This window comes from Hippocampus zosterae, chromosome 10 (assembly GCF_025434085.1).
Source record: "Hippocampus zosterae strain Florida chromosome 10, ASM2543408v3, whole genome shotgun sequence".
Classification (NCBI taxonomy): Eukaryota; Metazoa; Chordata; class Actinopteri; order Syngnathiformes; family Syngnathidae; genus Hippocampus; species Hippocampus zosterae.
The window spans coordinates 19,505,693-19,526,769 of NC_067460.1; the positions used below are offsets into that span (position 1 = coordinate 19,505,693).

General features: G+C 42.6%; 3 protein-coding genes across 3 annotated transcripts in view; 1 reads left to right on the plus strand and 2 right to left on the minus strand.

Annotated features, from left to right (window-relative positions):
• Positions 1–10,664, plus strand: part of bcap29 (B cell receptor associated protein 29) — a 188,751-nt gene extending 178,087 nt beyond the window's left edge. The window contains exon 9 of the transcript XR_007964283.1: positions 10,654–10,664. The gene's annotated coding sequence lies outside the window, so the exon portion shown is untranslated. The remainder of the gene's footprint in view (positions 1–10,653) is intronic.
• foxn1 (forkhead box N1) lies at positions 291–10,381 on the minus strand. Its single transcript, XM_052077786.1, has 8 exons — positions 9,824–10,381; positions 8,318–8,459; positions 6,861–7,169; positions 5,087–5,217; positions 4,896–4,992; positions 2,443–2,650; positions 1,984–2,376; positions 291–1,133 (listed from the first exon to the last, which is right to left on the minus strand). The coding sequence occupies exons 2-8, from the start codon at positions 8,438–8,440 to the stop codon at positions 832–834; spliced, it is 1,563 nt and encodes a 520-aa protein (XP_051933746.1). The 5' UTR covers positions 8,441–8,459; positions 9,824–10,381; the 3' UTR covers positions 291–831.
• Positions 10,665–14,445: 3,781 nt separating the features above from the next.
• On the minus strand, positions 14,446–21,058 carry LOC127608601 (solute carrier family 13 member 2-like). The gene is made up of 13 exons (XM_052077776.1): positions 20,957–21,058; positions 18,785–18,913; positions 18,529–18,665; positions 18,190–18,437; positions 18,067–18,105; positions 17,817–17,991; positions 17,268–17,390; positions 16,985–17,194; positions 16,218–16,312; positions 15,372–15,487; positions 15,129–15,290; positions 14,874–15,011; positions 14,446–14,574 (listed from the first exon to the last, which is right to left on the minus strand). Exons 1-13 carry the CDS (start codon positions 21,056–21,058, stop codon positions 14,446–14,448), a joined length of 1,803 nt encoding a protein of 600 aa, XP_051933736.1.
• Between the last annotated feature and the right edge of the window lie 19 nt (positions 21,059–21,077).

Consider the following 21,077-nt stretch of genomic DNA (forward strand, 5'->3'; position numbering starts at 1 on the left):
TTCACACCTAAATGCCTGATGGCCACGAGGCCCTTGGGTGAATAAAATTTGCCCTGAAATATTGCATGCAAAAAATGCAACTTTACAGTGTTTAAAATACTGTACCTATTGAGTGTATTAAATGATCCCTTTTAAAAACCATGTGGGAGTCCAGAAGTAAGGTTCACAGGAAAATAAGTGTTTCTCAGCCAATCATTGATTAAAGATAACATTAATATAATTAATATTAATATTACCCCCCACCCCCAAAAAAAAAACCCAGACAAATACAGTACAATATTGGATGATAAATGAAGTAAAATTATATCCTATTGGTATCAATACATTTTTATAGTTGTGTATTGTACTACATTCATTTTCTAGGGTTAGCACAATTGAAGCATTTCTACAAGTGCACGAAAAATAGTTTATTTAAAATAAAAGAAATTGATGGCAAATACCCATTAAATTGTTCATGTAAAAAGGAATTACATTCACAGCCTGTACCATGACTCAAAACCACCTCACCATCAGGTTATATCATCTGTGGTTCAAAAATTGTATGGGTTACGTTGTCTTTTCTCACTCTGCTCAAATTGTCCATTTTCTCCGAAGAACTTGTGAGATTATATGAGACGTAAGGCCACACAAGACATGGGAGCTACTCTCTGGTTTGTCGTCAATGGATGGAGAATTTAATTTTTTTTTTTAAACAGGAAAAACAAAGATTTGAGGGCTTCATGTATCACAAATCCAATAATGAAGCCACTTGCTACCATAACGCTCATTCAAATCGCAGTCGTGTGTCAAGGATCTGTCGGTTATGAAGGTGTGGACAGTTACATGACCTACTTACACCAAGGATGTGGTGCAGCAGGTCAAATACCCCGGCAAATTGTCTGCTGAGTAAACATCAGGATGCCAACGGCTTGAACAGTCACGTTTCATGCTCGGTTCACTTGATGTGTCGTCAAACTCTATTTTACAGCCATCAAACGGCGCTACCGCTGAGGTCTCACTGACGGGCAAAATGCTGTCTCCGCAGCCAGGATGGACGCAGGATGTCTGCATGCCTGAAGTGATGGACACGGTCGTGGAGGTTGTTTGCAGATGCGACACCAGGCTGTCTTTTTGCAACTCCTCCCACAGGTTACCTTAAAAACAGTTTAGAGTGACAATTGGGAAAATGCAACAGGAACGGAATACTGGAACAACAAGAACCCCTTCTCGTAACTTTGGAATTCTTTAGAGACAAATAGTTGGGTCTTGAGAGTGCTTGCCTCCCATCAAGTATGAAATTAAGCCAAAAGAAATCTTCTGTTATCTGCCCATTTCTGAAAATGCGGCAGCAAGCAAGCTGTTTTGAATTTCTCGGCTAATTTACATCATTTTACTTATGTTAACTGTTTTGTAAAGCGCTTTGTATATAAATCAGCATGTATTGTCCATCCATCCATCCATCCATTTTCTGAACCGCTTAATCCTCACTAGGGTCGCGGGGGGTGCTGGAGCCTATCCCAGCCGTCTTCGGGCAGTAGGCGGGGGACACCCTGGATCAGTTGCCAGCCAATCGCAGGGCACACAGAGACGAACAACCATCCACGCTCACAATCACACCTAGGGACAATTTAGAGCGCCCAATCAGCCTGCCATGCATGTTTTTGGAATGTGGGAGGAACCCGGAGCACCCGGAGAAAACCCACCCAGGCCCGGGGAGAACATGCAAACTCCACACAGGGAGGCCGGAGCTGGAATCGAACCCGGTACCTCTGCACTGTGAAGCCGACGTGCTAACCACTGGACTACCGGGCCGCCTAGCATGTATTGTATTGTATTGTATTCAGTTAGAATGTGAAGATGCGGTTTAAAAAAAAAATTGGGTATGTAAAGTAAATAAAATCATTTATTTCAATCAGCAATAAAAAATAATTAATAAAAATAACTCCCCAATGAGAAATACGCTAGTTAATGTAACTGATCTATACCTCCTCCTATACTGCCTACCTTTCAACTGAAGATCGGTCAGGCTGGGGTTGAGTACATCTACGTCATAAGTATCTCCCTCTAATTGCAAGTCCTGCAGGCTTCTTAGACCGACATTAAAGTCGTCCTGGTAGGTGGCACTGTAGGCCGGTGGCAGCCTTAAGTTCACACTCCCAGGATGGACGTCTGCTGTGTGCTGCTCATCACATGGAGAGTGCAGGGTCATTGAGTCGCTAAAATGGATGTCGGTGAATGAGAGGAAAGAAGACTGCTGTGAGGCTGGAGGAGCACGTGAATACTGTGGATGTCGACTAGCTCTGCTCGGTGGTTGGCGAGAGACACCGGCATGTTTTGCGTATGGCGCCGTCGATTGGAGCTTCTCGGGCATCTGTCCGATGAGATGGTCTAGGTCCTCTGCGGAAAATAAACACGATCGTGGGTTTTCACTTCATAACGTTTTGAGAATTTTCAGAGTCCTACCTGGTCTCGCCATGCTCCTGCGTACGCTGAGGGGATCTTTGCGGCGCCACTTGTGCAACTCCTCCTGCATTTTCTCCACCTTGGCGGGATTGAGACCCCACAGACAACCTTTGCGAGAGGAGGTCCCATTTTTGCTCTCTAACTTCTCAAAGCATTTGTTCAGGGAGAGGTTGTGGCGCACAGAGTTCTTCCACCCATCAGGGGCTGTCTAGAAAAAAAAAAGCAGGGCAAGGGGAGAAAGGGAATGAGACAGACAAAAATGATTGGACACTTGGTATGTTTAAACATTTACCCAGTCATCCATTTTCCATGTTTTGCTTAATAAGGTCGAGAGTAAGCTTGAGCTCATTCCAGCTGACTTTGGGCAAGACACCCAGGACTGGTCGCTGGCCAGTCGCTGAGCATTTGCAGACGGCTTTCCTAGAAGACTGTGCTAAGTTAGCTGGCTGATCTCCCATAATGCAAGTCAGAGGTGAGCAATTCATTTTTTTGAACGGGCTTTTCAACTCAGTTGTGTTCGATATAAATTAAACGTCTTTTTTATAATACAGTAAATTGTATTGTTGTATTGTGGAGCCCTGGTATAATTGTTGTTGGAATTAGAAAATAAAAACCGAAAAAACAAAATAATAGTTTGCCCAATTATGTCATATACAGTTTCACACATATTAACAATAAACCTTCCTCAGATGTGTCATAATTCTATAAGTTCATCCATGAGGTTGGTGAATCAGGTAAAAAAAATAACCCCCAAACATCAACCTCTGGTGCTCCTTTCAGAACCATCACAATTTTTTTGTGCACCTCTGTTTACATATTTGTGTGTGTGTGTGTGAAGTACAGTATACACACTTGGAGTTGCAGGTGTCAACAGACTTGCAAATAACTAACATGAGTGACACAGATGATTACTTTGCAATAAAATTCCCATTTATCTGTCCCGTTTTCTGGCTAGCATGCTTTTGACAGTGACGGATAGCTTCTTGGAATGTTGCTATCCAAGTTGCAAGTATTTCCAATGATGAATCTGAGCATACTGTACATTTAACGATGAGATCCATAGCTGCAGCGTGTGGGGGGGGGGGGGGGGGGGTGTTACTGTTTAAATTCAGTAACCTGATTGTGTCACCAGGAACGCACTGTATGATCAAATGTAATCGTAGGAGTGTTGTACAAACCGTGCAACAATTAACTTACACAACACACAAACAACCCTCTTATTACAGTATCCCAAGACAACCTGACCGAATCTGTAATTGCTTCCTCATACCCTTACACACAGTCACGACCAAAATCTCGACAGTGTGTCATTCAACATTTTTACAAAAGAAGTAATTACAGTAGTGTCATCAAGTATAACAAAAGCTGAAGACAACTAATAACGAGTGGTAAAACAGGATCCTACAAAAACACTAATGAGATATTGACCGAGCACTGGGAAAACAATGTACGTCACGGTTTTGCAAAGAGTTATAAATGTGACAAACACACAATCATTTATCATGTCCATTTCTACGAATCATCCATTCATCCATTTTCGAGACCAAGAGGGGAGGGAAATCCGGTTCCTCGGGAGTCAGATTCCTCCCTACTCCAAAAACACCCGATTCAATTGTTCACGATCGTTTCAGGCCTCGACAGAGCTTGCTGATGACCTGATCATTTGAATCAGGTGTAGGGCGAGATCGAAAACGGGCAGGGAGAACACGCAAACTCTACACGGATAAGTCAAAGCAGAGACTCAAAGTCAGAAACTCAGAAAATGATAACCACTCCAGGTATTTGCTTCTCTGCTACGAACTGTCTTAGTCGTAATTAGGAACAGTACTATGAAATGCAGTGCGATTATCACACAGGCCTCAACATTAGGTACACTGAAGACACAGTCTGGTGGATTTACTGAAGATTAAAAAAAAGTACAGATGTTGGTTGCATGCGTATGATTTTTTTGGGGTGGGCATATTCATGTTGACGAAACATGATTTTAATGCATGCTAGCGATGTCCATCGTTTTTAAATCTAAACCCAAAAGACCTTTTTTCAGTGTTCCCAGTAAGATCCCAAACGACACCTTTTTTATCTGTTTCCACAATGTTGCTAAATAAAGTATACAGAACATTTTTATGATACAGTTCAACCACTTTTAAAAAACGTGTCATTGCAGTATAGGAATATTTCAAAATCTCAATCAAAGCTCAGCATTATTATGTCTGTAAAGGCAGAGGTTCCATTCTTACACAATGAAAACTTCATCGGGTTGATACCGTTTTTGTTGTCTGCAAATGGATCCTGACTGGAAATTCCCTTTGGGCATTTCAAGTACAACCAAGGCATCTCTGCGTGACTTGCACAGGGAACTCCACCCAAACCTATTGATGCTTGCACCAGTAAAAGGTATTTTTATTGACATTAATAGCGAGTGTAGCGTATGTTTGTAACCTGCAGTGTCGTACCTTAAAATAGGGGAAGTTTTCAGTCATGAAGCTGTAGATCTCACTGACGGGCAGGCTCCCCGTTTCACTGTTTTTCAGAGCCATGAAGATGAGAATGCTGCGATGACACAGAGAAACCAATCGGCATTCGTTGACAGTGACTGGGATGATGTAATGTATTAAAATGTGGAAGCAATGAAATGTATTGTCACCTGTATGAGTAAATGGGCTTGGGGAAGAGCGGCTGTGAGTTGTTCCTCTGATGAATTTGAGATGAGAGACTCTGAAGAGAATAATTTGGCTTGTTGGAATGCGCCTCAGTAGCATACGGCCATGTCGCAACCTGTACAGAACACACAGGGACGATATGAACACCTCATGTAGTCTATCTTCTTTAGTCAGATTATCTTGTACCACTACTGCAGTGATTGCTATTGCGCTTGATCATTGCACTTCTTGCGGGGCCGGCGTAAGTGTAGGATAGATAGCACTGAGAATGCTAACAAGGTGTCCCAACTGGCATGGTTGGTATGGTCAGGGTAGGAACACTGGAGATATCAATAAAACCACAATGTTGTAACATAATACGAAGTTCAACCTTCCTGCTAGAATACACACATGGTCAAAAAGGTCAATACCTTTACGATAGGGAGAGGGGGGAAAAAAGCACTGGTGTCACTAAAGTAACTTCAAATGCACAAATGTCAGTAAACATTTGAAAAATTCCTAGAAATTAACAAATGTATGCTCACACAGTGAAAGCCGACACATTAAAGCAGGCATGTCCAAAGTCCGGCCCGCGGGCCAAATCCGGCCCGCGGTCGAATTTCATCCGGCCCTCGGCCCCTGTCATAAAATCAGTGCCGTCTGGCCCGCAGGTTGGGCGCAATGGAACACGTGTTGCTTTGACTGAGGTCTCGTAGACTGGTGAGTGATGTTTCATAGAGTACTGCTTCCCTCTAGTGGCTAAATGAGTAATAGCATTCACTAAATGAGTAATAGCATTTAGACACTAGAGGGCATCACTCACGAGTTCACAAGACATCACTCCGTGTTTATATTGACGGATATGTCATATTTCAAATGATCCTTGCAGTTGTGGATATGTGTATTGCTTGTTCATTTCCCTGTTGTTCGAGTCAAAGGTTTTGTGACTATTGAAAAGTCATGGTGATACATTTTATGTTTCAAATCAATCAATTTGCACTCAGGAGACTTCTGTTTAAGAAAAAGTCAAGTGAATAAGCAGTTGCATGTGATATACCTGTTTCAAATGAACCAAAAGAATTTCTTAAGATTGTTGAAATTAAAATAAAAATGGAAATGTGAAACAGACTGGCTTACTAAAATTTGTTGAACAATATTGTTGTTCAATGTAAAGAATGTCAGCCAAGGTCAGCCCCCCGACATTTTACCACATAAAATCTGGCCCCCTTGGCAAAAAGTTTGGACACCCCTGCATTAAAGCAAAGGGGTTTTACTTTCACCTCGAACACTTGCTAGATGGCACTCGTGTTTCCTTCTTGAGCATGCTAGCTAGCTGGCAGAGGGATAGCTATGAACTTGGAAGACTTCTCACCTGCATGCACCAAGAATCAGGTTTGTTTGTTATTTTTTTTCTTTCCGAACAGAAGGCAACCACCAATCTACTCCATGTCGAAGCAATAAGCGAACATTATATCACAACGCTGTCGTAAAAATGGCGACATCCCCTTTGCATTTTGAAAAACTTTGTTCCAAGATAAAGAGACAATACATTTGCTGAAGCGATCTCTGTTCACATTGACCGGCAAAATTCATTGTAAAATGCATCCCAGGTCAATAGCTGTCACTGTAAAGCAAAATTAATCGTTGTCAGGATTTATATGTTCGTTTAGAATTTGGCCCTCAACGAACGCGCAATAGCTTTGGTAAGTGAATTTGTGAGTAAATAGGGTTTGACGCTATTGTAGTGCATAGACAGTACTTTTTGTGAGTTCTCGTCACCTGGCCATTATAGGTGGATCGTTCCCAAAGCGTTTGCGCCTCGCTGTTTGGTCCAAGTGTGATGCAGCACATCTGAGGGCTGCAAATCTCCTGCAGGCTGCGAAAGGGAGAGGAACCGGCCTCAAGACAAACTGCATTTGTCACCGCACCCTCGCTGAGCTGGCGCTGGTACGGGTGGAAACGACATGCGTCGACCATGCCCTGTCGCCCCATCCCTTCTACGCTGTGCTTGCTGCTCACAGGTGCGTGCCTCGAGGTGAGGGGGGTTCTGGCTTGTTGGGTAAAGCGGACATCTGTGCAATGAGTTGTCTGTGGATTCAAATGGTACAATTATTAGTCCATGTGTGCCCATGGAAATGCTGTCTTCACGTTGAAGTCCTAGGATCTTCAATATTGTCATTTCCAACTATTAGAACAGGGTGTCAAACTCATTTTTGGCGCGGGCCACATTATAGTTACCGGTTCCCTTGGAGGGCTGTTATGGCTGTGAAACCATATGAAGAAGGCAAGAATAATATAAGTTGCTATAATGAGGGTTTCGGTCACAAGAAAACGCTCTTATATATTACATATGAGAATATGAAATTTTGGTACCGATTTTAGCAAGCATCATAGAAGGCCGACATGTTTGATTTGCTTTTACGGGCCACATCAATTGATGTGGTGGGCCAGATCTGGCCCCCGGGCCTTGAGTTTGACACCTGTGTATTAGAGGGACATTATAATTATTGGAGCGGGTAAAAGTTGGCCGGATTGTTGATATTCGCTTCACATTCATACCATGTGTCGGCCAAAATATTGCAGCTACATTTGTTGTGTCTGAAGCAAAACACCATTACTCGCTGTATTTCTCCTCCCATCTATTAGGGAGCACAACAAATTCCAAAATACAGGTTGACATTGCACAAATCATCTATCCATCTTTTTTTTTCTGAATGCGCTAATAGACCTTTGTAGGCCAATAACAATATGAAGAAACTGGATTAAATATTCATATTAAATTGACGTAAATACTCACCAGAAATCAATTTTAACAGCTTTTCTCAATCCGATTACTGTAGTACACGGAAATAGTTTGGCCGCTAATTACTACACCTCAAAATATTTATCATTTTGGAGCAATAGCAGACATTTAACAGACAAAAAAAGTCCCCCCCCCCCCCCCCCCCCCCGCCTCCCACGCTCCCCTTTCTCATTCTGATTACTGTAGTTGGCAATGGTAGTCCACTACTTAGGTCCAATTATCATCATATCTGTCATTTTGCAAAATGGGAGACATTTAAGTCACTAAAATGTTCACCGGAAATCAATGAGAAAAAAAAATCTCATTCTGATTGCTGTTGGGTCGCTAAAGTCATTTCGACATCACACTTTTCTGTCATGAAAATGATATTGAGGGGTGGGGGGGAAGTCAACAAAACAACACACACTCGTCTCACCCTCATTGTGCTCATTACCTGTGATTCTGCAAACTGCTGGCAGGAGGTCGCAAGGTGCTCCTGTGATGTATGAAGTGTGCGCTGAGGGGACGAGGTTTTAGACTCGTCCTTGTTGGGTGAAAACATTGGAGAGCCTGACATTCTGTACCAAGATGTGATTCTGGAAACATATTCAAACGGGAATTTTTAATTCAATTTCCATGTCCACTGTAATTACTAAGACATGGTTTCGGTGTCCTGCTGCTGATGTTGAATTTGCGAAAGCTCAAGTTAATGCATTTTTTCCTTCATCTTCTCAAGTAAGTGCCTGTTCAACTCAGCTGCAGTATGCCGTCCAAGACTTGAACAGACAATAAATCTAGTTTGACTTGTGCAGGTTCATAAGGGCTAAAAGTTGCACACTCTGTACAGATATGTTATCTGATCTCAGCAGAGACTGGAGACACGTGGCCATTCAAGGAAACCTCATCTATTTTATAAAAAGGAAGCACGTTAAAATGCCCACAAAGCCGTGGCTTTTTTGGTCATGCGACGCCAAGTATCACTGAGGCGGAGAAGTGAAAACAGAGAGGAACAGCAGTCCAAGTACTTTCTGTCCACATGAAAGCAGGTAAAAGGGTGAAGGTGGAAACGGAGAGATTGCATTTCATGCTGTCAAGCAAAAAACACTCCACTGAGTTACTGGCACGCTTTCATTAGCCTGAACGCAGGCACTGAGGCATCAAAGTTCAACTAATGCCTTAACAGCACAGTAAGAAAATTGAAAGCACACAATTTGAGTTTGATTGATATTATCTAATGCATTAGTTCTAATTGTAATGTCTATATTATCATTCCTTACTTGAGTCATCGATGGAATAATTGAGAAAATAATCAATTCAAAAAGATTTGTTTGTTACAGCCCTAACTACTGGACTTGTGTCGACTTTTGACATCACTTGCAAAAAAATAAAATAAAAATTGCATTGTATGACGTGGTCGGTTACACAAAGTTGAAAGTACATTTCCAAAAATTAGATAAAAGGTTGATTATGTTTAGTGAATGACGGGTTCATTAATTAATATTTGTGTCGTTCACAGACGCTCGGTAACCAAGCCCGCTCAGCGAAATATGGGCTTTAAAGTTCATACTCTCTTCTCTTTCTCTTATTTAGTCACTTTAATAGAGGAAGGCTGCTGCCTCACATATGGCGAAAGGATCATATTTAGTAACTAACTTGAGTTGTAATGGATGCGACAGGTCTCCCTTTCAGGCAGCAGATTCATGCCATTCATCCCATTGACAACAGTGCAAATGTTATCACTGATTAAAATGAATGACCGTGATTTAGATCAATTTAAGGTAAACAGCACTACTTTAAAAAAATAGACAATGTCATTATTTGTGGGGGGTGGTTGTTTGTTTTTAGGTTCTTGGGTTTCTCTGAGTGAACCGCAGCAGTTATGTTGACAAATATCATAGACACGCCTGTAACGTAATGCTGAATGTGCTAAATAGATTGCAAGAGGACAGGTAAGACTCACCCTCAATTTAAAATCAGCAATAACGTCTTCCTTGTGGCGTTATGCCTTGGGAATCCCTTTTAGGCCTCAGCACATCCTTGATCCAATTCTTGCAGACGTGCTCTTCAGTGTGCAAATTGTCAAAATGTTCATTCAAGCCGTTGACGGCCCAGTTTTGCATTTGACTGTATGTAATATCATCGTCATGCCATGTGCGTGCATGTGTGTGTCAGGCACTTGTCCAACCAAAGACAGGAATGAAATGAGAGATGAGAGAATAAGCCAGAAGTGAACCTGCTGCAACAGGTTTTGATGGATGTACTAGTGCGCACACAGGCAGCCTTCTCTTCCTCCTTGTGTGACGAGGACATAAGATACACCGAAGACTCGATCACACACAGCCAGCGGCACCTTGCCCTGTGCCGTGCTTTCACAATTCCCACACTTTATAACAAAAGAAATGCAAAAAAAAGCAGCTAGTTAATTAATAAACCTTTTATTCACTCGCCAGCTTTTGTGCTGCACGCCTTACAACACATGCGCCAAACCCAAAGCCTGCAGGCGAGATCTGGCCCGCGACTTCATTTAATGTCGTTAAATAAATCGTATGCGTTGAAGTCATGTTTTTCTATCGTGTGGAGATATGACATATTGCCAGCATTTCTTTTTTGTGTGTGACTAATCCCTCTTTTAGAATGTTTTGAAAAATATTTTTTTTTACTGGTTATGATGTCAAAACTAGTTATATATCAATTTCTTTTGTGTAGATGGGAGAATATAAGGTCATCATACATGTTATTTGTGTTGACAGTCATAATTATAACAACAGCGTGGCCCGTGACAAAAAGGAGTTTCACGCCCCTGCCTTCCAAGATGTTTCCTTGTGTTTGACACTTCATACTTTAAAAAAAAATGCTCTCTTTAACATCAAACACGAGCTATTTCAAATCTATGACGAATGAATTATGAATTCTACAGTCAAACGACCAGCATCATGAACCCCTTGTGCAGCATAAAGGTAACCTACTCACCCTTCTACGACAGGTGTTGGAGTTGTCAAATATAAGGAAGTGATGACAGATGCTCACCACAAGTGAACAAACGAGGTACTTTCAACAACCGTCATACAAATATGAAAAAAACATGACTGCTTTATAATGAAAGGTAAGAATGTGACCAGCTGCCAAATATGCAGAAGGAGTTTTGTGTGTTTTTCTCGTCTGCAACCATAATTATCTTGTTCAAAAGTCGGACCACATTGTCAATCAATCCCGGGGTTTATACTGTATGTCGAGGCGGATAACCATAATCCTGCATTTACACCGTCGCTGAATGAGGACTGTTTGTGAAAGCCCTAACGTCACAATTTCCATTTCCAGCGCGGTACTCATCATCTTCACCATCTCCAGTATCATAAATGAAGGAAACATGAGACACGATATTTGAGTTAATTCTTTGAATGCTCACTGAGCTGGAGTCCCATGTGATATATGTTGGCATCAAAATGATTCCAAATTCTGAGTATATTATGACTTATAATTCGGAACTCATGCATCGTTTTTGTGTTGACATAAGTGTGTATATATATATATATATATATATATATATATATATATATATATATATATATATATATATATATATATATATATATAAATTTTTTAAGAATAGGGATGTTCCACTGTATTCTAAATACGCCACATATTCTACCTTTAACCTGCCAGGTTCTTAGTGAGCGGGTGAGGCAGTAACGAATGATTTATTACATTGTGAATAACTTGCATTAATGAGGAAAGCCTTCTGCCAGGGGCTCTTTTCAAAGTTCTTGAGGAGGGCGTAATGTGCAAGTGTGACTGAATGTCTTATTGTTTACCACTAATGCCATACGACATTCGTCTGCTCTATTTCGAAAACATTATTTTATTTCCACCGTTTATGTTTTTGTTTTTTTTATTTTAAATAGTAACCGAGACAAATGATTTTGGTAAAAATAAATAAATAAAGAGTCTCATAAGCTAAATTGCAGTGAATGGTGGTTACGAGGGCTTAAGTCATTTCCACATCACACTTTTCTGTTATAATATTGGTGGACTACATGTATAATAGGTGGCCCGCTGGTCCAGTGGTTAGCACGTCGACCTCACAGTGCTTAGGTCGTGGGTTCGATCCTGGCTCCGCCCTTCCTGTGTGGAATTAGCATGTTCTCCCTGTGCCTGCACGGGTTTTCTCCGGGTACTCCGGTTTCCTCCCATATTCCAAAAACACGTGTGCCCTACGATTGGCTAGCGACTGGTTCAGGGTGTCCCCCGTCTACTGCCCGAAGAAAGTACACCTTGAACTGGTTGCCAACCAATCGCATTTATCTGTTAATACATCTGATAATTCCGAATGAATAAATTATCTACCTTCCACAATTGTCTAACAAAACAATAAAGCCTAATCATAAGGAACATCTTTCAGTGTGATTTGCCGTCGTGCAGTTTTATCACACTGCAAACTACAGTGCTAAAAGGCAACATTTTATTAAATGAATTGCTTTCTGCCAGAGGCTGACGAATTCTCGCAGTGGATCCGATTCAGTCGTGCAGGTGTTGTGGCCGATGGGTGTCCCGTCGAATGAAAGGCATGAATGAGCATGTTGGTCAACGACTTGCGATGTTGTAACCCAGTGTTTACGACAGTCGATCTAACAGTTGAATTCCTATTTTATGTTATCAGACACAATTTATGGGAGTATTGTACCTATTCAAAGACCCCACGGCTGTATGAATACTTGAGTTTTTGGCTCAGGGAGCACTTCTGTGAATGTAGAAATTACTTTCCTGTCCCTAAGGGTAAATATACAGAAAATGATGAAACACTCCGTTGTCTCCTCAAACGGTATTCTCACAGCTGCCAGCTTAATATTGGGGCAAAAGCGTTAAAAATTGCTTTAAAAAAAATAATAAAAATAAGTCACAGTTTGACAAAAGAGAATTTACACATGCTCAAAAAAAACAAACCTCAGAAGCTGATAAAAGCATTTCCAGCGTGTTGGAGCAAGAACCAACAGCATTAAAACTCAAGTGACAAGTTGCCTTACCTCTCGCGACGCACATCCATCGCCACACCGATGTCCGTCAGTATCATCCACAAGAACAATGAGCGTCGTCGAACAAAAATCACCCTTTTCAACATCCCTCCTGTATTTGGCAGACATGTGGCCCATTGCCAAAGCACTCGATGAAATGATTCCAATCAGTTTTCCATACCCAAAATTCCCTTTCAATCAGTTGACTCGACTCCCACATTGACCTCGTTGAAGGGATTTGCCTTCTGTCCCAGCCTGAGACTGTGTGCTCCCCTGTGTAGGGGGGGTCAAAGGTGATTGGAGCTCAGTTGATTCAACCTGTGCACATTTCCCATACGCATCCAGAATTTATTGTCTTGGAAGCTGAACGTAACTCATATGAAAAAAAAAAAAACAATAATAATAAAAAGTGTACAATCTCAGCTCATTTGTAACCTCAGTTTGCCAAACAATAACACTTCACTTGCATCCCAGCATAATAATAAATGTACTGATGAATTAAATGTGATTGTTTCCAAGTAAAGTGTGTTCATTGGAACAGCAGAATCAAAAATAATGTACGCTCTCCGGACATTTGATTAGGGACTCCTGCACAATCCACTGAACTGTATCAAATATTCCACCTTCATATAGCTAATAATGCTCAATTTTGAATGATAGATTATTGTCATGGTACAGTGCATCCTATTTAGAATTGTTTGACCCTCGTGTAATGTACTTTGTAATATAATAAGGCCAACTAGTAGAACCTAAATCATTCCAGTTCCATCCATCCATCCATCTTCTACCGCTTATCCGGGGGCGGGTCGCGGGGGCAACAGCTTTAGCAGGGAAGCCCAGACTTCCCTCTCCCTAGCTACTTCTTCCAGCTCTCCCCGGGGGATCCCGAGGCGTTCCCAGGCCAGCTGGGTGACATAGTCTCTCCAGCGTGTCCTGGGTCTTCCTCTGGGTCTCCTCCCGGTGGGACATGCCCGGAACACCTCACCAGGGAGGCGTTCAGGAGGCATCCGAATCATATGCCCAAGCCACCTCATCTGGCTCCTCTCGATGTGGAGGAGAAGCGGCTCGACTCTGAGCCCCTCCCGGATGACTGAGCTTCTCACCTTATCTCTAAGGGAGAGCCCGGACACCCTGCGGAGAAAACTCCATTCCAGTTGCTAATGTTAATTGCATGTCTCTCAGAGAGTGTCATCCGAGCTCATCTTTTTTCTTTGCGTAGGCAAATTTGTTGATACAGCTCATGCATTGGAACCTATAAGACTGTGCAGGAGGGCTTATCGTAATGGCCTGCTGATACATCACGGGAAAGTTGTGTGGGCTTCAACATAAATAACTGAAATTCAATTCACTGTAATAGCATTGAGTTCTGATAAACGTGGCAAACTAAACATTTCTTCCACGGTATTTACGCTCGATTCTTTGAAAATATCAAACACACAAAAAAAAAGTCACAGTGTTCACGACTGCAAGTCAATTCGGCCAGATTAGGCCTAAGTACAGTACAATACAATACATGCTGATTTATATAGCTGTTGAGCAAAGTTTGCTGCTGCAGTGTTCCCTGAGATTCAATTCAAGGGGTTTCAGTAACATTTGCCCAACTGGGGAACTCATTCAGATTGAACATGGCTACCCCCCACGTGTTAATGGCAATGTTGATGGTGATGACTCCAAGGATGTTCAGGATGAATCCAGACTTGGCCTGCAAATACAAACAATGCCATTTATGAATTGCAGATGCACCTAATGTTGAGTCACAGCAGTATAATGCACACATTGTCTTGATTTTACCTTTTAGAGTGCATATCTGCCAGCTCAGTTTCCATTGGAATATTAAAGTGGGATGTTTTGTTTTTGCAAATAAATAATATGATATGATCGGACAGAGGATTAATATAAACTGCTTAAATTCAAAATTGGATTCCAGATCTCTGGATCCAAAGCACACCAGCACCACACACACACACACACACTGAGACTTGACATTGCAAAAGGCCTCACCATGTCTATGACTTTCAGGTTGCCGTAGGAGAAGGCGATGGCGTTGGGGGGCGTGGCCACAGGCAGCATGAAAGCCAAGGAAGCGGCGATGGTGCAGGGAAACATGACGTAGAGTGGGTGGAGCTTGATGGCGGTGGCCTAGGGGCATCATGGGAAAACAATTTGATGGGTGATCTTCAACTAGAAATAATGCAGTACAGGTATACACTTTTCTGGCAGAGTGAAGTATTGACAGTATCAAGTGTTGGTTCCCACCATTGCGCCGAGGATTGGTAGAAACAGAGTGGTGGTAGCGGTGTTGCTGGAACATTCCGTGAACATGGCCACTAGCAGACACAGCAGGATGGAGATAGCAAAAGGAGGGATGCTCTGCAGGGGGATGAGACTTTCCCCTAACCACTTGGACAGCCCAGACACCTTTAACGAGCGGGAAGAACACACAGTGTCCAAATGGCTGTCTGAAAGAGTTCCGTTGGGGAAATGCGACGTGAGACTTACCTCACTGCCGTGGGCTAAGGCAAAGCCTCCGCCCAGGAGCAAAATGATGCTCCAAGGCATCTTTTCATGGACAGTATCCCAAGTAAGCAGAGGAGGCACGGCTTCAGAAGGGCCTCCTATTTGAGCAAAGACAAAAAAACAAAAAAAAATCCGTTGAACAACGGCGTGGTCAAACGCAAACCATTGTAAAAGTTCTCACGCGCAACATGAAAAGATCATAAAACACACCTGTAAGAGAACATAAAACGTCAAAATTCTCAACTCAACTCATAATTCATAAAAGACGTAATGGCAGCTGTTCAAAATTCATGGCTTTGTGGACATGGACAACATGGACAGCGGCTCGTCAAAACTGCCTCATAAAAGTGCCATTACGTTCATCTTGTGTCGATAAAACACAAACTCATTGCAAGGAACAGAGTACGCTCCATTTGAGTTGGCGATGAAAACGAAATGATCACATAAGCAATTTTGTGTGACGGTGCACAATTGTCGTTTGTCCAAACTTGACCTTGAAGATATCAGGCTACAAATCAAGAAGGAGATCTGATAACAGTTATTCGAAAAGACAGAATCAGCTAAATTGCATTTAACAAGCCCTAAAAGTCACACGCAGTATCTTTATGTGTGAGTGTTCAAAGGAAAAGAGGACAGTCGTGCTTGTAAAACCTCGCTGGACAAGCCAGCTGGAAATTTCCCTCACTCCACGCGAAGCCAACTGCGAAGAGCCAACTATCACTATCGATTCGTTTTTTTTAAAAGATAAGCCCAACTAAAAACTACTGAGAGATTGTAAACGCACCCTCCGCTTGTACACAGTAGATAACGGGTGAACAGCTTGCCTACCGTTCTCAGACGACCTGCCACATCTGGGAAATTTGGAGGGAATGCAGAAGAACAGCGCCGAGAGTAAAATGGCCACAGTGCCATCTGTGACGTATCTGAGGAGTAAACACATGGAGAACATTTTTCATGAATCAAATAATGTCGATTAAACAGATAAACGGTTTGAATCGCCAGGTCGTCGTCTATAGCACTTTATCAGACTGCAATTTGGGATTAAAACAGCTCCCATGTTTCCTGTTCCTCAATTTCACATCCCTGCGAAAATGAAGTACAGCATTGTACTTCTACGGGTAGAGTGCGATGGCTTGTCCCTTAAATGCCCTTTTTTGTACATGTGTACACTGAGAGCAGCGGTGTCAAACTCATTTTCGTTGCGTCATGACAAGTTGACATTTCGGTCCAGATTTGAGCAAGGATCACAGAAATTGACACACATGATTTGCTTTCGCCGGCCACAAAAAATGATGTGGCTGGTCGAATCCGGCCCCCGAGCCTTAAGTTTGACACCAGTGATTTAGAACACGCAAACATCGTCATACCCGATTCGTTCCTGCAAATAACGCTAACCGTTAACCTCGGAGTCCAACAATATGGACTACAGTATAGGAGAATATCAAAGTCAAAGTCATAGTTAACGTTATTGTCAAATGTGCTACATGTGCAACATACAGCACAGATGAAATGATATTCCTCCGGAGAGAGAGGAGCCGCTGCGGGTGCATATTAGGGTTACACTCAGCTATTTCAATAGACGTTGTTCTACTCACTGTTTTTTTTGGTTGAAGAGAACAGTGGCCCAGCCTGGTATGAAGCCAGGCTCCCTGGTAAACCACAGAAGAACCAGCAGGATGAAGATAGTCAGCACACTGGCCTCAGCGAAGCTCATCTTGCCCAACTGTTTGTACTCATCTTTGATTACCTGGTAGGCCTCCTTGTCACCTGCACTCTTTTTACCACATCCGAATGACTTTTTCAGACTGGGAAAGGCACAATGAAAAACCGGTGACTCTTTGTCGTGGGGGTGAGCTGCCATAAGTGACTTTGACTTACTTCAAGCCCAGAAACATAAACTGCAGCCACAGCCAAGCCAAAGCCAGCATGAGAATCATGTTGGGGAATGCGAATCCAAACCAGCTTGCAAAATTGATAACACCCCCATTATTTGGAAATTGTCTGTGGGTGAAGGTAGGAAGTTTCAGAGTGAAAAACCTAGCCATCGGTGAAGCTTCTCACACACACACACACACACACACAGAGCGGATTGCATGAGTTGGACAAATGTGCGTATTGTAGTGACTTCTATATATATAATTCACCACCGACTGCAAACGTGTGAATGCAATGTTGCATATGCGTGTCAGAGAGTTCACGATTTGGTAACGGGGTAGAAATAATTGCAGTGCCTTTAAGGACCGCCGTGTTTATCTGCTGGTTTCTATGGAAACCGATTTTCGGCGGGTCTCGGTTGGCGCGGGAAGTTTTGCTGCTGTTTGTGCTAATAAAAAAAATGACACACTCTCTCTGAGTGCGAACGTGAGAAATTGTCGCTTTCTTCGTATTGCTACAATTTCCTCAGTATTGTATAATGCAAGAACGTACTCATCAATCTGGCCCTTCATGATGACATTGGGTGTGGTTCCCGTGAGGGTTGCTGTCCCTCCAATGCTGGCAGCATAACACACACACAGGCTCATGCCTTTGTTCAGTTTCATGTACTTCTGCTCCCGCGTGTTTCTCTGTTGCTGCGCCTTCTCCGGACTCCAAGCGCGAGGCTCTGAAAGGAGACATTTGAGTTTTACTGTTGAATAGTTAGCAATGCTTGTTATACCCGAAACAATGCAAAACCTACTTGAAACCTCAGTGTCTGTCACATCCATATTCTCTCGATCTGTAAAGGCACCGATCCAGCCAATGAGAAGACGAGGAGCAACCAATCAATCTCGTTCGCAAACTCTCAGGTCGACGCACCCACCCATGTTCACTCTGCTGTCATTTTGTTCGACCTTCTTGCTTTCGTTGGTGTCCGTCATCTCAAAGCCCTGATTTTCCAGGCCCTCCATGCCAGCCTGGAGTTCATTTGCTCGTTCTTCGGCATTGGTCTCCGAGTCATTGAGCTGCTGGAGGACGGCGTTAGAAATGGGCAGCATCATGGCCGTGGATGCTGTGTTACTAATCCACATGGACAGGAAGGCTGTGGTGCCCATGAAGCCAATCATCAGGCTAGAAAGACGAGAAACAAATTCATCAAGCTGTTATTTTGAAAAAAAAAAAAAAACAACTTCTACTTCAAAGGAAGCATTTGCAGTCTTACAATGAAGGTTTTACACCGACAAACAGCAGGACCTGGAGGGCAATTCTCTTGTGCAGGTTCCAATGTTCCACAGCGATGGCCACCAGCAACCCACCGATGAACAGCATGTTGGAGTCTTTCAGGTACTGGATACACACCTGGGCCACGGTGATATGTGTTCCGCATGTTAGGAAATCTTTGGCTTTAACAACTATTCGGTCACTTCCTGTTCAAGTAGAGACCCACAAAATGTCATGTCCTATACTGTTGCAGATACCTCATCTGACGGCATGATATTCATCATGGGGAAAAGTATAACAGGGAGCAAGGCCGTCACAGCCAGGGGGATGCACTCTGTACACCAGTACAGTGCCATTAGGATGATCACAAAGCCACATTTTGCCTCCTGTAACATATATTGTACAATTAAAAGACAGAAACACCCTGAAAGGCTGAGTACATGTGCGTTACACTGCTTACAAGAGAACAGCCGAATACATTCAGATGGCTGTTTGAAAGTGCTCTAAGGATTTAAAAGCGTTTATACTTGGAGCTGAATTCACTTCTGTTGGCAACTTATTTCATCTGCATCTAGCATAGCTATGGAAGCATGGAGTTGCCAACGTGGAGGAAAAACTAATTTTCACTGGCAAATGCGTTCAAACGTGCTCGCAAGTACGTTTGAACATACTCACAAACACGAACATATTTGCCAGTCAAACGTTTTACTCCACATTGGTAGCACAAATGCTTCTGTAGATAATAGCAAAAATGCCACTTCACCATGTTTGCTTTGAAACTTGGGCTTCACTATCGAGTAATTGACCTTGGCCAGACATGACAAAAATCACAACAAAGACAATCATAGCTCTGTATTTAAAAAAAAAAAAACTAAAATATTGTACTATTAAATACAATATATAATATGATATATCTTCTGTAACCTTTGGTATATCACATAACACTCCAAAGGCTGGACATGAAATAACTCATCTCAAATAAATCTTGAATCGTGTCTGAATGAAGGTAGAATTGATCAAATGAACCGAATGATTGTTTTATTATTTCTTCCGATCTAACAGGCTACACAATTTTACAATGCAAGGTCACGTTTGGGAGCTGCTTCCTGGACAAGATTAGCATCTATACTGTACAGTGAAACACACACACACACACATTGGAGCCCATAAATGCAAAGAAGATGCAATAAAACATGATCATAAAAACGTGATAAATGTTGATTAATCTTACAAGGGCACAGTCTGGACAGATATAATTACATATGTCGGGTAAAGCAATAACTTCCCACAAATCCATCCGCATTCAGTTTGTCCATTTTAAAATCTGGCCTGTTATAATTCCCTTGAGGCGGCCCGGTAGTCCAGTGGTTAGCACGTCGGCTTCACAGTGCAGAGGTACCGGGTTCGATTCCAGCTCCGGCGTCCCTGTGTGGAGTTTGCATGTTCTCCCCGGGCCTGCGTGGGTTTTCTCCGGGTGCTCCGGTTTCCTCCCACATTCCAAACACATGCATGGCAGGCTGATTGAACACTCTAAATTGTCCCTAGGGGTGAGTGTGAGTGCGAATCGTTGTTCGTTTCTGTGTGCCCTGGGATTGGCTGGCAACCGGTTCAGGGTGTCCCCCGCCTACTGCCCGAAGACAGCTGGGATAGGCTCCAGCACCCCCCGGCGACCCTAGTGAGGATCAAGCGGCTTGGAAGATGAATGAATGAATGAACTTGTGTATGCTTGTTGATGGTAACCGACTGATTTACTACATTGAGTCTCATTGCACTACGAACCCCAGCTAATTGCATTTCTCTTGCCACCTGTTGGTGACGTGTGACAAAGTCGCTTGGTGTATTTTGAATTGCATGTAAAACGGCCGCAGTCACATAAAAGCATCATTCCATACACCGCCATACCACACGTTTCCATCATGTAGTTTGCAACCTCCATTGTGGAACAATGGGTTTTATCTGACATTATCACCTCAAACGTTGGATGAAAGCATCACCATGATCTCTATTGGTGAATGTGAAGCATGAAGAAAAAAATCAATAGAAATAACAGGAATGAATTATCTCATGTGAGCCTAGGACGTGCAGCTACGGCTGTGCCACAAACAAAAAAAAATGCATTTTGCTCCTATGAAATCTTGAGGCAGAATCGGTTACACACAACTTGACACCCACTGGATATCTAACGGTAGGAATTAAAATAAACACATATATACAGTATATATATACAGTATATATGAAGAGCATTTTTGATGGAACCAACTGTTATAAACTAATGTTTGTTTTTGTCATGATACAGCTCTTAAATTGCATCTCATTCGTTTGCATGAGCACCGAATGAATTGCGTCGTGAGTGTACATTCAACAGCAGTGGAGTACTTCCCCAGGTCCATAAATCAAGAGCATCAATCCCAAATGTGAGCCTTTCTTACCGAGGTGGAGATGACGAGAGGTAGAGGTAGCAGTAGAAGAGGTGTCGCAACTATTATAATGTAATTCCTGCACCGCCACAGCCTTGTGAAAAATCCAGCCATAATTCGGTGGCTAAAACAA

Coding starts and splice junctions, on each gene's coding strand:
- foxn1 (XM_052077786.1), bottom strand. CDS start 8,440: ATGTCAGGCTCTCCAATGTTTTCACCCAACAAGGACGAGTCTAAAACC. Junction 5,218..6,860: donor GATCCACCTATAATGGCCAG/GTGACGAGAACT, acceptor TGTTCTGTACAG/GTTGCGACATGGCCGTATGC. Junction 1,134..1,983: donor GACCGATCTTCAGTTGAAAG/GTAGGCAGTATA, acceptor ACTGTTTTTAAG/GTAACCTGTGGGAGGAGTTG.
- LOC127608601 (XM_052077776.1), bottom strand. CDS start 21,058: ATGGCTGGATTTTTCACAAGGCTGTGGCGGTGCAGGAATTACATTATA. Junction 18,438..18,528: donor GTCGGTGTAAAACCTTCATT/GTAAGACTGCAA, acceptor TCGTCTTTCTAG/CCTGATGATTGGCTTCATGG. Junction 15,012..15,128: donor TACCAATCCTCGGCGCAATG/GTGGGAACCAAC, acceptor TGATGCCCCTAG/GCCACCGCCATCAAGCTCCA.